This window comes from Zosterops lateralis (assembly GCF_965231275.1).
Source record: "Zosterops lateralis genome assembly, chromosome: 3".
NCBI classification, from domain to species: domain Eukaryota; kingdom Metazoa; phylum Chordata; class Aves; order Passeriformes; family Zosteropidae; genus Zosterops; species Zosterops lateralis.
In genome coordinates, this window is record NC_139764.1 from 36,158,757 (window position 1) to 36,169,957 (window position 11,201).

Sequence of the window (11,201 nt, forward strand, 5' to 3'; positions counted from 1 at the left end):
TGCCCATTTCTGGCAGAACAGATTGTTTGGATTGCGTTTTTGTTGCAAAGGAACTCTGTGTGTCCTTTGTAAACATTATGAGTTAGTTCTGGGCTGAGCTTCCATATTATGAGAACATAGTGTTCCCTTTAAGTTCTGGCTAATGTCACTCATGAAGATCTGGAGTACAGGAAAAACCAATGTGTGTAAAGGATGAGTTTCCATCTGTCCTCTCTCGGCATGGTAAAGATCAGCAGGGAGGCACTGGATTAATTTCTGTAGATCATTGCTCATCTTTCCATTTAGGATGGCATTGTGCCTCCTTCCTTTGTGGCAAGAACACTGGTCAAATGGATTATATCCTCTGGGCTTAAAATATTGCAGTGATTGGGCCTTGAATATTTAAATTCTTGTGTTCAGTTGTGCAGATTTTTGGCTGATTTAATTTCTGTTGTGAAGAGTTTCAGGGCTTTTTCTGAATGTTAGGAAAGATATGCAGAGTAGCTTTGGGCTAAAGGTTCTTTCTCATGGAACCTCACATTCCAAGTGTATATGGAAATCAGCAAGGAGTCAAAAAGCCAAAGTGCAAAGTTGTGTTAGAAACAACCTGACTTCTACTACAACTTTTAACTATCTACTTGGAGCAAAAGGAGAGGGAAGATCATTTTAGGAAACTTGAGCAGCATTAGTAGAGGAGCAAGAGGTCACTACCAAGAGGTTTTGAAACAATCAGTTTGGTAATTATTTCAGTTTAGCAAGAGCTTTGCATCCACTGTGAATCTTTTTCACAAATTTCATTTAGAGTGTGTCCGTGAGAAGATATGAACATCCTTCTTAACTAATGAAAAATAACCTCTAAGACTGATCCTCTTTTTCATAAGTTGTAGAATAGATATGAATGCTGTTCACTGCAAACATTAGCATCTATCCATGAGCAAAGTCAATGAAGCTATCAAAATTGTCATATAGCGCCATCTAAATATAGAGCAGAAATACCTTTAACTTTGGTTCATATATGATGCAATCTCCTGAGACAGCATAAGCTTTACCAATTTAAACCAATGTCCAGAATCTTTGGTGAAACTCTTGCATTCTTAAATAATTTGAAGGATCTGGTTTAGTGTCTTAGTCTTGGCTTCTTTCATGTGTGTGATGGTGACATTTCTGAGGAGCTGGAACAGAAATAAGGCTTTCTTTATGAGCAGGAGCTTGACTGGCTGTGGTGTAGTTGTCTCATGGTTGTGTCAATAAAAGCATTTTATATAATCATTTTCTTGACATACATGAAATATGGAATAGTGCTTCTGACATTAGGATTTTTAGGCCTCTAGGTACAAGTAAGGCTCACAAGGGCTTGCTCAGTTACAACTATATATGCAAATTAGATGCACATTTGCACAGCTGCATTTTTGCTTACAAGCACCTAAAAGCCAGTCAGTCCATCCAATTTATATCGTGTGGTCTCTGTCAGCTGAGCTTTCATCACCAATTACAGCTGACATTTCTGCCAGTACACATGTGTGTCTAGATGTAATCCCCTAACACTTATTTAATATGCAATACATCTGACTTCAAAAATGCCCTTTACATTTTTGGAAGCATACATCAGCTTCCTTTTATAATAGCCACCCTAAGTTATATAACAAGCTGTCTCTATGCTTCATTTGCAACTTATGAGAAAAACTTAGAAACATGTGGACCAATGTAGACTAAATTATGTTAAAAACAAAGGGGTTGTTTTTCCTCTTGAACTGTAGTTGTATTGTCCCTGATCACAGCAAAGAGATGAGTGAGCAGAAAAAATAAATTCATATAGAAAAAGGCTTCTTCATTCATTGGGAATTACAGAACATTTTATTTCAAATTTACTTGAAAGATTCTTTTCAAAGTGAGCATTGATTTCTGTGGCAACTAAAATGTTTCTGTCATTCGGGGTAATTACACATTCTCTCTTGGTCTGTGCGCCCTTACCACCCTCTTGATGTCAGTCTCCTCTGGTGATCTCCCTAGGGCAATGTCATGCTGTTCTGCCATTTGAATAGTTGCCTGCAAGCTTCTGTGCACCTGTCATGCTTTCACCCACAAATCTTACAGCACTCTGTTCATTTTGTTCCCTCCCCTGGAAAACTGTGACCAACACACATCACAGAGATGCAAAATACGTTATTTTTAATTTGAACTGTAGGAATATAGCATAGCAAGGGGAAAAGTTTAAAACAACAGAAAGTGTCATTGCTGTAACTTGTTCTATCCTCCACTGGGGCACTGTGACGGGTTCATTTTTGTCAGGGATCCAAGTCTCATATCTACCTTATTTCAAAACACCAGTTTTCATGACCTTTGCAGAATGCAGCCCCCCCCATATACCTTTTAGTCTTCGTACTCTCCTCTCTGCCCACCCTTTTCTTCCCTGTGAGAAAAAAAAAAAAAAAAAAAAAAAAAAAAAAAAAAAAAAAAAAAAGAAAAAGACAAGCTGAGAAAGGTGGAATAGATAACTTAGCAGAATAGATAACTTATCGTTGTTACTGGTCCTGAATTTCTACTGTTGGTTTCTTAGGTGAGTCGCTGTTGCTCCCATTGGGTTTATTGCCCAAGCACCTAGTGACTGAATCAACACATTATAAAAGACAAGAGATTTAGTCTACACTACTTGGACAGCTAAACAGAACATACAGTATTAAGAGAGTATTTTGGGTATAAGACCTAAAAATGCAGACATTCAGAACTTGATTTTTGAGAGACCAGTGGGGCAGGAAACAAGTTTCTGTTGTCAACATTCCTTAATTCTTCTTTAGATGCTAAACAACTTCGCATTGGCAGATGTGCAATCGTTAAACTACGCAACTCTCATGTACACGAGAGCTCCAGCTCTATGGATATTCAAAAGTTCCAACTGCTTCCTTCAGAACTAAAGCACTGTTGATACTACCAGTAACACTAATGGCAAAATTAGCACTGAGTAATCTGGGAAGCCAGTGTCCAGGTTCTGCTTAGTCCTTCCCATGAGATCACATTCATGTAGAAGAAGCAGCAGTCCCTAAGAGCTGCTTATCTTATCCCTTTGCCTTTCACTGACTGTTTTTATATGGTGGTTTCTTCCACATAAGCCAGATGAATTAGTATTTTGTGGTAGAACACAGATTTCCTTTGCCAAGAACATTTGTGAGCATCTGTGAGAAAGTGCTTTTACTATTCTGTATAGCTTTCCTGTGTGTACATATGAATGAAAGGGTCACTCCTGTCCCCATGCATGATTGTTAATCTGGGGTTAGATGTGGGGAAGAAAGAATGGGATGTTTCTGGTCCTATGACAACTCTTAAAACTATGCTCATTATCACAGTATCTCAGTGGGAAGCTGTGCAATCAGGGATGTAAGTAACTTTTGCTATACATTGTTTATTTGGCCATGCTGGCTTTGTTTCCTGTGCCCTGGGATGTTGCTCTTGGGCAGTGTGCTTTGTTCTCTGGGAGAGGAAAGTGGTGTTGAATGTTATTATTGTATATAAATATATTCTGGAGAACATACCTCAAAGGAAGCCACTTTGCTCTTGCAGCAGAATGTGGTGGGATTTACAATGATTTGTAAGTTTTCTGGGGATTTGGTGCTGCAGACTTGGACTGGCAGCCGTGGCAGCTCTGGGTGTGCACGGACAAGCTTTGCCTGTACTACTCCGTCTTGTGCTCTCAAAGGGCCAAGTTGTTGACCACAGAATTCAAACAGACTTCTTGAACACTTTGGTTTTTTCAGTAGAAAATAAAATCGTTCCAGGTGGAGGAGATACTACCTGTACAAATAAAATTACAGTGCTGGACAGCAAGTAGGGCTGTGCTCTGTACTGTCTAGAGGCAGTCTGGACTTATCCAACTATTTGCTGTCTGGGACAGTTCTACGCAGCATGAGGTTTCTGGCTCTGCAACCATCTGCAATTCTTGGATTTTGTATCTGCTTAGGGCTTTTTTTCCTCCCTCTCTTTTGGTGGTTTTTCTTTCCCATCCTTTCTCTGCCTGATTCTCAGAACACCAGGCAATCTTCACAGAACCAGATACTAAATAGACTGTAGCAACAGTAAAGGAGCTGGGTTGCTGTATTTTAACAATATTTCTGTTTTCAAATAAATTGTATTGTATGTCTTTTAGTAAAGGGTAATAGAAAGAGAAGTGACACAATTTTTATTTGATTTATGAGAGTGTCAAACTCTGCATAAGCTTTTTGAACATGGACTCTAACACCTAAAATGAAGAGTTGCTTTGGTCTCAACTTGTGTAGTCTAGCTTTTAGAGAGAGGCACAAAATCAGATGTAGCTATTTCTCCTGTGTGTTTCCCCATGCTCTTTGAGGTTCACAGCCATAGAGACTTTCAACAGCACACACACTTTTAAGTCTGTGGGTTGAACATACAGTTTGTAGATAAGTGAGGGTTATTTTAGAAGTATTTTCCTCTCTGATTTCTGTAGGTTGGCTGATAGTGCCAGAAATGTTGGCTGTACCTGTCCCAGTTTACTTCCTTGGGGGAGGCTTCTGCTAGCAGCCATGATGGTCTGGGATAGCCTTTGTTCCACAAAATGAGGAGTATTAACACAGATAGCCCTGGAGAGAAGTGCATTAGTAGCGAGATGCACAGCATCCCTCAGCTCTTGATTCCCATGCTGAGCAGAAGAACCTGACCTGTAACTTTTTGTACAGTTATTGACTCAAATCTATCCCTGGTGTTATCCTTGTTATGACTTAATAGTATATATTTGGCTCGTTAACATTGTAATGACATCCTTCTTGAAGAGAGAATGCTTTCTGGAAATTTTCTTTTCTGCAGATTTATGGCATTTCTAGGAAGATAAGTTTATTTCCAGCAAATATGAACCACAGCTCACTGGGACTAATGTAATGCAGCCTGTGTTACAAGTGTGTTTACTTTTATATCTTATTTTCTTTTCCCCCTCAGAGGATTACGCCCAGCTGTGCAACATTCCTGTTCCAGGATCTCGACGGCCATATGGACAGGATGCTTTAGTTGACTTCGAGGAGCACTACACTCCAGAAACCAATCCATACTTTGTTGAAGACCGTAAGCAAGATTCTCTGTTATGTAAAAATCGTGAAATGAGATTTTTACTTCAGTCTTTTTTCCCTGTAGCCACTTTCATTCTTCTCTTTGCTTTTGGGTAGTCTGGCCTATTTATGCTTTAGTTATTCCTATGACACTAGCTTTCAGTCAGGTGTTCCAGTTCAAGAGCCAGGTTTGTATGAGAGTCCAGTTGGGCTCAGAGTACAATTAATTTTTAATCTAGTGAAACAGTTTGTGCCAAATGTACTAAATTTGTGTTTACCAACAGCTTTACAGCTCAAGGTCAAAAGGCTTGCCAATTTTCCTTCTCACAAATTGATTTTCCTTTGGAGCATGGGACAGATTTCTCCAGAGTGCATTTATTTAAAAGAAAAAAAGCCTCTTCATCTTTCCATGATTTCCCAGCAGAACTTGTATGGGTAAAATGAGAGCATGCAAGTCATTCTTGCTCAACAGAGAAAATGTACAGCACAGTGTGATCAGAGAATACACATGTGTATGGACTTCAGGCTGGATATTATGGGCTGCCAGGTGGGGTGTGGGGGATTGTACACAGCATCTCACTTGTACTTGAGGAATATCAGGGCTCTCTATGTTGGGTCAGGCCCAGCTCACCATTACAATTTGCAGGAAAGAAATGCTTACAGATTTCAGCATCTTCCTCAAAATCAGGTACCCTGAATAGGTCCAAAATATTTTATCACAGTTTTAGAGAAGAAAAGTGGAAGTATCAGAAGGAGCTGGTAACTTCTTTGCTTTACATATACATGGCTTGCAAGTTGCTACTGTGCTCTTTCCCAGTCAGTGTTACTGAGTGTTGATGTGTAACTGAAACGTCACACAGCTGAGAACTATTGATTACACAATGAAAAACCCAGAACAATGACTGGGTAAGCAATGTTAATGTGCTGTTAATCTGGAAAGCAGCATTTCACAAGGTGTATAATTTAGTATAAATAAATATGATAAATTGTGGAAATTTTTGAATCCACAGCTGAGACCACTTCATAGAATGGCTTCAGTGGGAAAGGACCTTAAAGATCATCCAGTTCCAACCTCTTAGGAACAGAGGCTTAAGAGCTCATGGCTCTTACTCCCATCCAATCACTGCATCAGATGGGACATCCTGTTTAGAGCATCAGAGACTTCAAAATCACAGTCCTGCTGCAGGCAGGACTACAACAATATAATAACAATACATCCCATCCCATGGCAGGGCCATGTACTTCAGTGTAATATTTATCATCATGCAATCAGTTTCTACAGAAGCAAATACATACCTCAGAGTTAAAATGCAGGTTCCATTGAGCTGTTTTGAACTAGAGTATATTTTGTGAAGTAGAACTTGCTGTGGGTGATATATATTTTCGTTTTAGCTAGTTAAAATTACAACATACTGTATTTATGACAGAGAGAGGGAGAGAGAAAATGTGTGTACATATGTTTATGCACATGCATATATGCATACATATAAGCTTTATGTCTAATAAATTATATCTTTTTTTTGTTTAAAAATATCTATGTGTTTGGGGGGACACCTTTCCCTTTCTTGGCACTGTTTTCTTAATTAGAAATGGTCTTTACTTAAGCGGTCTCTCCTGAGCTCTCTGTAAGCTCTGCCAGAGGACTCCAGCAAGTAGTGAAACTTGGTTACCTTACATCATGTCAGTGCTTAATATCCTCAATGCTATTGCACTGAGAAGTGATTTACAAGGCTCATGAAAAAGACTGCAATGTCTCCCATCTAATGTATACCTGTATACATCCTGTGTATTATATATGTTCTTGAGATGTGACATCTGTCAGCAAGTACTTGCTTCACATTATGTGTTCAGTGTCTTCAGAATCTACTCAGTGTATACTGACCAGCTTGATCCTTACTAAGAAGCCCACCATGCTAGAAACTCCAGGATAGGACCAATATTTGTAGTCAGAGACAGGGAGTGGAAGTGATAGTATGGAAGTTAAATGGAGGAAGATGGGGAAAGGGCAGAGTAGGAAAGCAAAAGCAGGTCAGTAGAAAAGAGGGCTTCAAGGACCAAGATGGGATGGAGTAAATAAGAAAAGACAAGAGAAGAAAATGTAAGGAAGGGAGAAATTGATATTCCTAGGTAGCTTAGCAAATATATGTATCACAGCTGTTGCAATATGAATCAGTAAACAGTTTTTCAATAAGTTGCTGACTTGTTGTTGGAGCTACTACCTGTTACAGGACAGATGGGGAGATATATCCTACTCCATTGCACTCCAGGTCCAATTTCTCCTCTATATATTCATTATGCTATTAAACGTATGATTCAAACATTCTCAGCTTTTTCCAAAGAAGTCTGTTTGATGTGATGGGCTGCCATCTGCAGTTCTGTTACATCATTGCTCCATGAGCACAAAGCTAGCAAAAAAAAAAAACTTAGGACTTACAGGAGCACTTCAGTCCTAGAGACAATCTCTGAACATGTCAAAATGTAAAATAATTTTGTAAGTATAAATCCTTCCTTATATATAAAAGCCTAAGTGTCGCAAAAGCCCTAAGGCAGGGAGCACAAAAAGCATTATACAAACCACTGAATACAAAGACAACTCTTTGTATAAGAGGTGAAAAAAAAAAAAGCTCAATTCTTTGAGCTTTGACTGCTCACCATCTAGAATTATGACAAGGAGGAATTGGTAGATTATAGGTATTTGTACTGGCACCAGTCACTGAAGCACAAGCCAAAGGGCTGTTAACAAGAAACCACAACAGGAAAGCAGTCTCTGATTTCTTCTTATTTTCCTTATGGCAGCTGGGATTGATTTTTTAAAAATATGTTTTCTTCTGGATAAATTATAATGCATCTCTAACCCCTCTACACACACCTTATTTTTCTACAATCCTTTTTTAAGAAACTTTTATCCCAAATTGCATGACCATTTGTTTCCTTGAAGGCTAATACACATAATGATTGAAATAAAAGGTACTACTTAGAAAACACTGACTTACACTTTAAAAAATAAACAATTAAATTATGGAGTTTCCATTCTACAAAAAAAAAAAATCACAGATTTTTAACACAAAACAAAACTTAAGAGTTAACCAAGTTATTCAGTTTCCATCTTGAAACACATCACAGCACTTTCCTGGTACGTTTAAAACTCCAGATGGTGCAGCTCTGCTAAAGCTGACCTATTTTCTGCAAAGTCAAGTCACATTCCAGTAAACTTCTGAGAGAATTTCAGACTCTCACTATATATTTGTATATTGATTCAATAGCTTTGTAACCTACTTGCTGCAATTCTTTCTTTCTTTGTCCAGGCTTCCTTAACAGCTTTGAGGAGCTACAAGCAGAGGAATGTGGCATTCTGAATGGATGTGAGAATGGCCGATGTGTAAGAGTGCAGGAAGGCTACACCTGTGACTGCTTTGATGGTTATCACCTGGACATGGCCAAAATGACTTGTGTTGGTAAGGATAGCATATCACCTGTTATCTCCTGGTAGTCTGTCGGTTTACTCAGTCATTTGACCTTAGGAGGCCTTGAACAAAGGGGTTGGGAATGATCACCTGAATTGTATCAAAGATCTAAACTTTGTTTTATTTACTGCAAAGGCCAGTGATTGCTGTTACAAATATATCTTGGTGTTCCTCAGTGCATCTTGGTCATTGCAGCTGTGTTCAGTTCAGAGAAATGAACAGATACACATTTGTGGAACGAAGCTTAAACTTATATCAAGACTTTAATGTACAGACGAAATGTTTTTCAAAGGCTTTAGTAAGCTGGGAGGATGGAAATGGATCCAGAGCAGAAGAGTAGTTTTTGGAGTGGATTCAAAGTGATTGCCTAAGTATGCAGATAACCAGTTGGTGAAGTTTGGCCTCTGATTTTCACAGATTTCAACAGTCAATAGACTCAACTATTTCTCTCACTCTCAAACTACTAAATCTGCACATCTATATCTTCAATTCCAAGACATCTATATCTTCAATTAAAACAACTAAATATGGGAACAGCAAATGTCAATGAGAAGATGAAGCAAAACAACCAACCCTCAGTGTAGAAGCTTAGTACAAATAGTGTGATTATTTCAGTTTAAGGTGTGCACTAACCTTGTTTATCATTATGCTTCATGACCCACAGCTGAAATTTCCCAGCTCTATGATGAGAAGCTGCCTATGTGCCTTGTAATCTTCAGGACTTTATGGCAAGCTGGCCTCCTTAGTAAGAAAAGATGTAGGTGCTGTGTATGTCAGACCAAAGCTGTGTGATGTTGAGTGCAGGTAGCTTGCCCTTCACGACTATTCAGTTGACAACACCAGCAACTCTTAAATATTCAGTTGGTAAAGTACAGATCTTACGCTCAGAGCTTCGAGCTTCTTAAAAGTCACTTTTCAGTCGTCAGATAAACACCTCTAAGTGGTTACTTCATTTTGTTGTGCAGCTAGGCTGAATTTGGACTTGGTAATCTAACAGTTTAAGGCCCTTTAATAGCCTATTGATTTCCTGTGATAACTTCCACCTCTTCCCAATTGATCTTTTAGAGCCTTTGACCCAGCCTAATTCCACCCAATCAGAACTGAAAATAAAGTTCTCAGGGCATTTGTGCAGACTGTTCTAGTCCTAACAATGCTGGAACCAAATGAGTGTTAACTACACACCAGACTTAAGTACATGTGTCTTTTGATGTCTCCTTTTTGCAGATGTGAATGAGTGCAACGAGCTGAACAACAGGATGTCCCTGTGCAAGAATGCCAAATGCATTAACACGGAAGGGTCGTACAAGTGTTTGTGTCTCCCTGGGTATGTGCCTTCAGACAAGCCCAACTACTGCACACCACTGAACTCAGAACCAGAGAGTGAACTGGAGTAGAGGAAAATCTCCATATCCTAAGCCCATATACTCTGCACTGTATAAAGAAAAGGAAGAAAAGTATTTAACATTGAGAAGGCACCAGAGTAGCAAACAGAAGGAGAGAAAAGGGTTAAAATGTATTGAAGGTAAGATGTGATGGGTTGGTTGTTTATCAGCTCCACTGAAGTGACAGACCAAATGGACACATTGCTCTGTATGAAAGAAACAAGTATATAGTGTGTTCATTAAAAAAAAAAAATCCTCGAAAATATCAAAAACAGTGCTGTTATTTTAAACAGAAGACCTTTGTGTTTTTTTTGTTTTGTTTTGTTCTGGATTTTTTTTACTATTGCTTGATTAATTTGGCATTTAAATAGTGATGGAGATATTTTATATTACTATGTCATTTTTTGATTGTTCATTTCCTTGCCTACTGTATCTTTTCAGATCTTTTTTTCTGATCAGTACAAATTCTATGATACAGATATTCTTAGTCCATTTTATAAGAACTGTTACACAAGGTGATGCTCCTCCTTCCCTGGAACATTGGTCAGTGACTTTTTTTTTAATTTGCAAGTTGTCTGCCCTGTGGAGCAGGCACCATTTGTTTTCAAATGTTTATATACCTTGGCGAAAAGTCCTTATATGCATTTTGTATTCTGTATGATTGTTACTGCACTTAAAGTCTTTAGAACCTTTCTTGCCAAGTTCAAAGCTGCTAGTGGATGACATTGGATTCCTTTTGTACATTAAACCAAAAGATTTTAGCTCACATCTCTATTGTAATGTGTAAATTGAACACAAGAGAGATCTTGTATGATTACCCTAACATATTAAAGCTGTATATTAAAACTCAATAAAATCACCTTTTTTTAGAAAAAAAAAAAAGTACTATTTACTAATTTCGGCTTATTCCTCCACCCCCCGCCCCACCCTGTTGTTGCTGTTGTTGGTTAGTTTGGGGTTTTTTTGTTTTGTTTGGGGTTTGTTTTGTTTTGTTGGTTTTGTGTGTGTTTGTTTTACAAGAATCAGTCCTCAGGTGTTTACAGTACAAGATTTAATTTACATTACAATAGTCTTAGGGAGTTGTCTGGCTGGTTTTTCCTTCTCATGCTGTTTTAATAAGACCAGAATCTGAATTAGTTAATGCCTGAAGTTAGGCTTCCAGGGGGAAGATTTCAAACACAGACCTACAGAAACTGTTTGACTTGGAAGCTGATTCACATGGAATTTTTTTTCTTTCCTGGTTTAGGCATGTTTCCCACTAAATCTGCAAATAACACTCTACAGTATGATGGCCTGGTTTTCAGAAATACTGAGGAGAAGGGGGAGAA

At 38.5% G+C, this 11,201-nt stretch overlaps 1 protein-coding gene across 8 annotated transcripts in view; it reads left to right on the forward strand.

The window, feature by feature from the left end:
• LTBP1 (latent transforming growth factor beta binding protein 1) overlaps positions 1-10,735 on the forward strand; it is a 182,722-nt gene extending 171,987 nt beyond the window's left edge. For all 8 annotated transcript variants that reach the window (XM_083858430.1, XM_083858429.1, XM_083858425.1 and 5 more), the window contains 3 exons: positions 4,921-5,043; positions 8,333-8,482; positions 9,716-10,735. In XM_083858430.1, coding sequence (XP_083714556.1) covers positions 4,921-5,043; positions 8,333-8,482; positions 9,716-9,885 — 443 coding nt within the window. In that variant the 3' untranslated portion in view covers positions 9,886-10,735. The remainder of the gene's footprint in view (positions 1-4,920; positions 5,044-8,332; positions 8,483-9,715) is intronic.
• Positions 10,736-11,201: the final 466 nt, after the last annotated feature.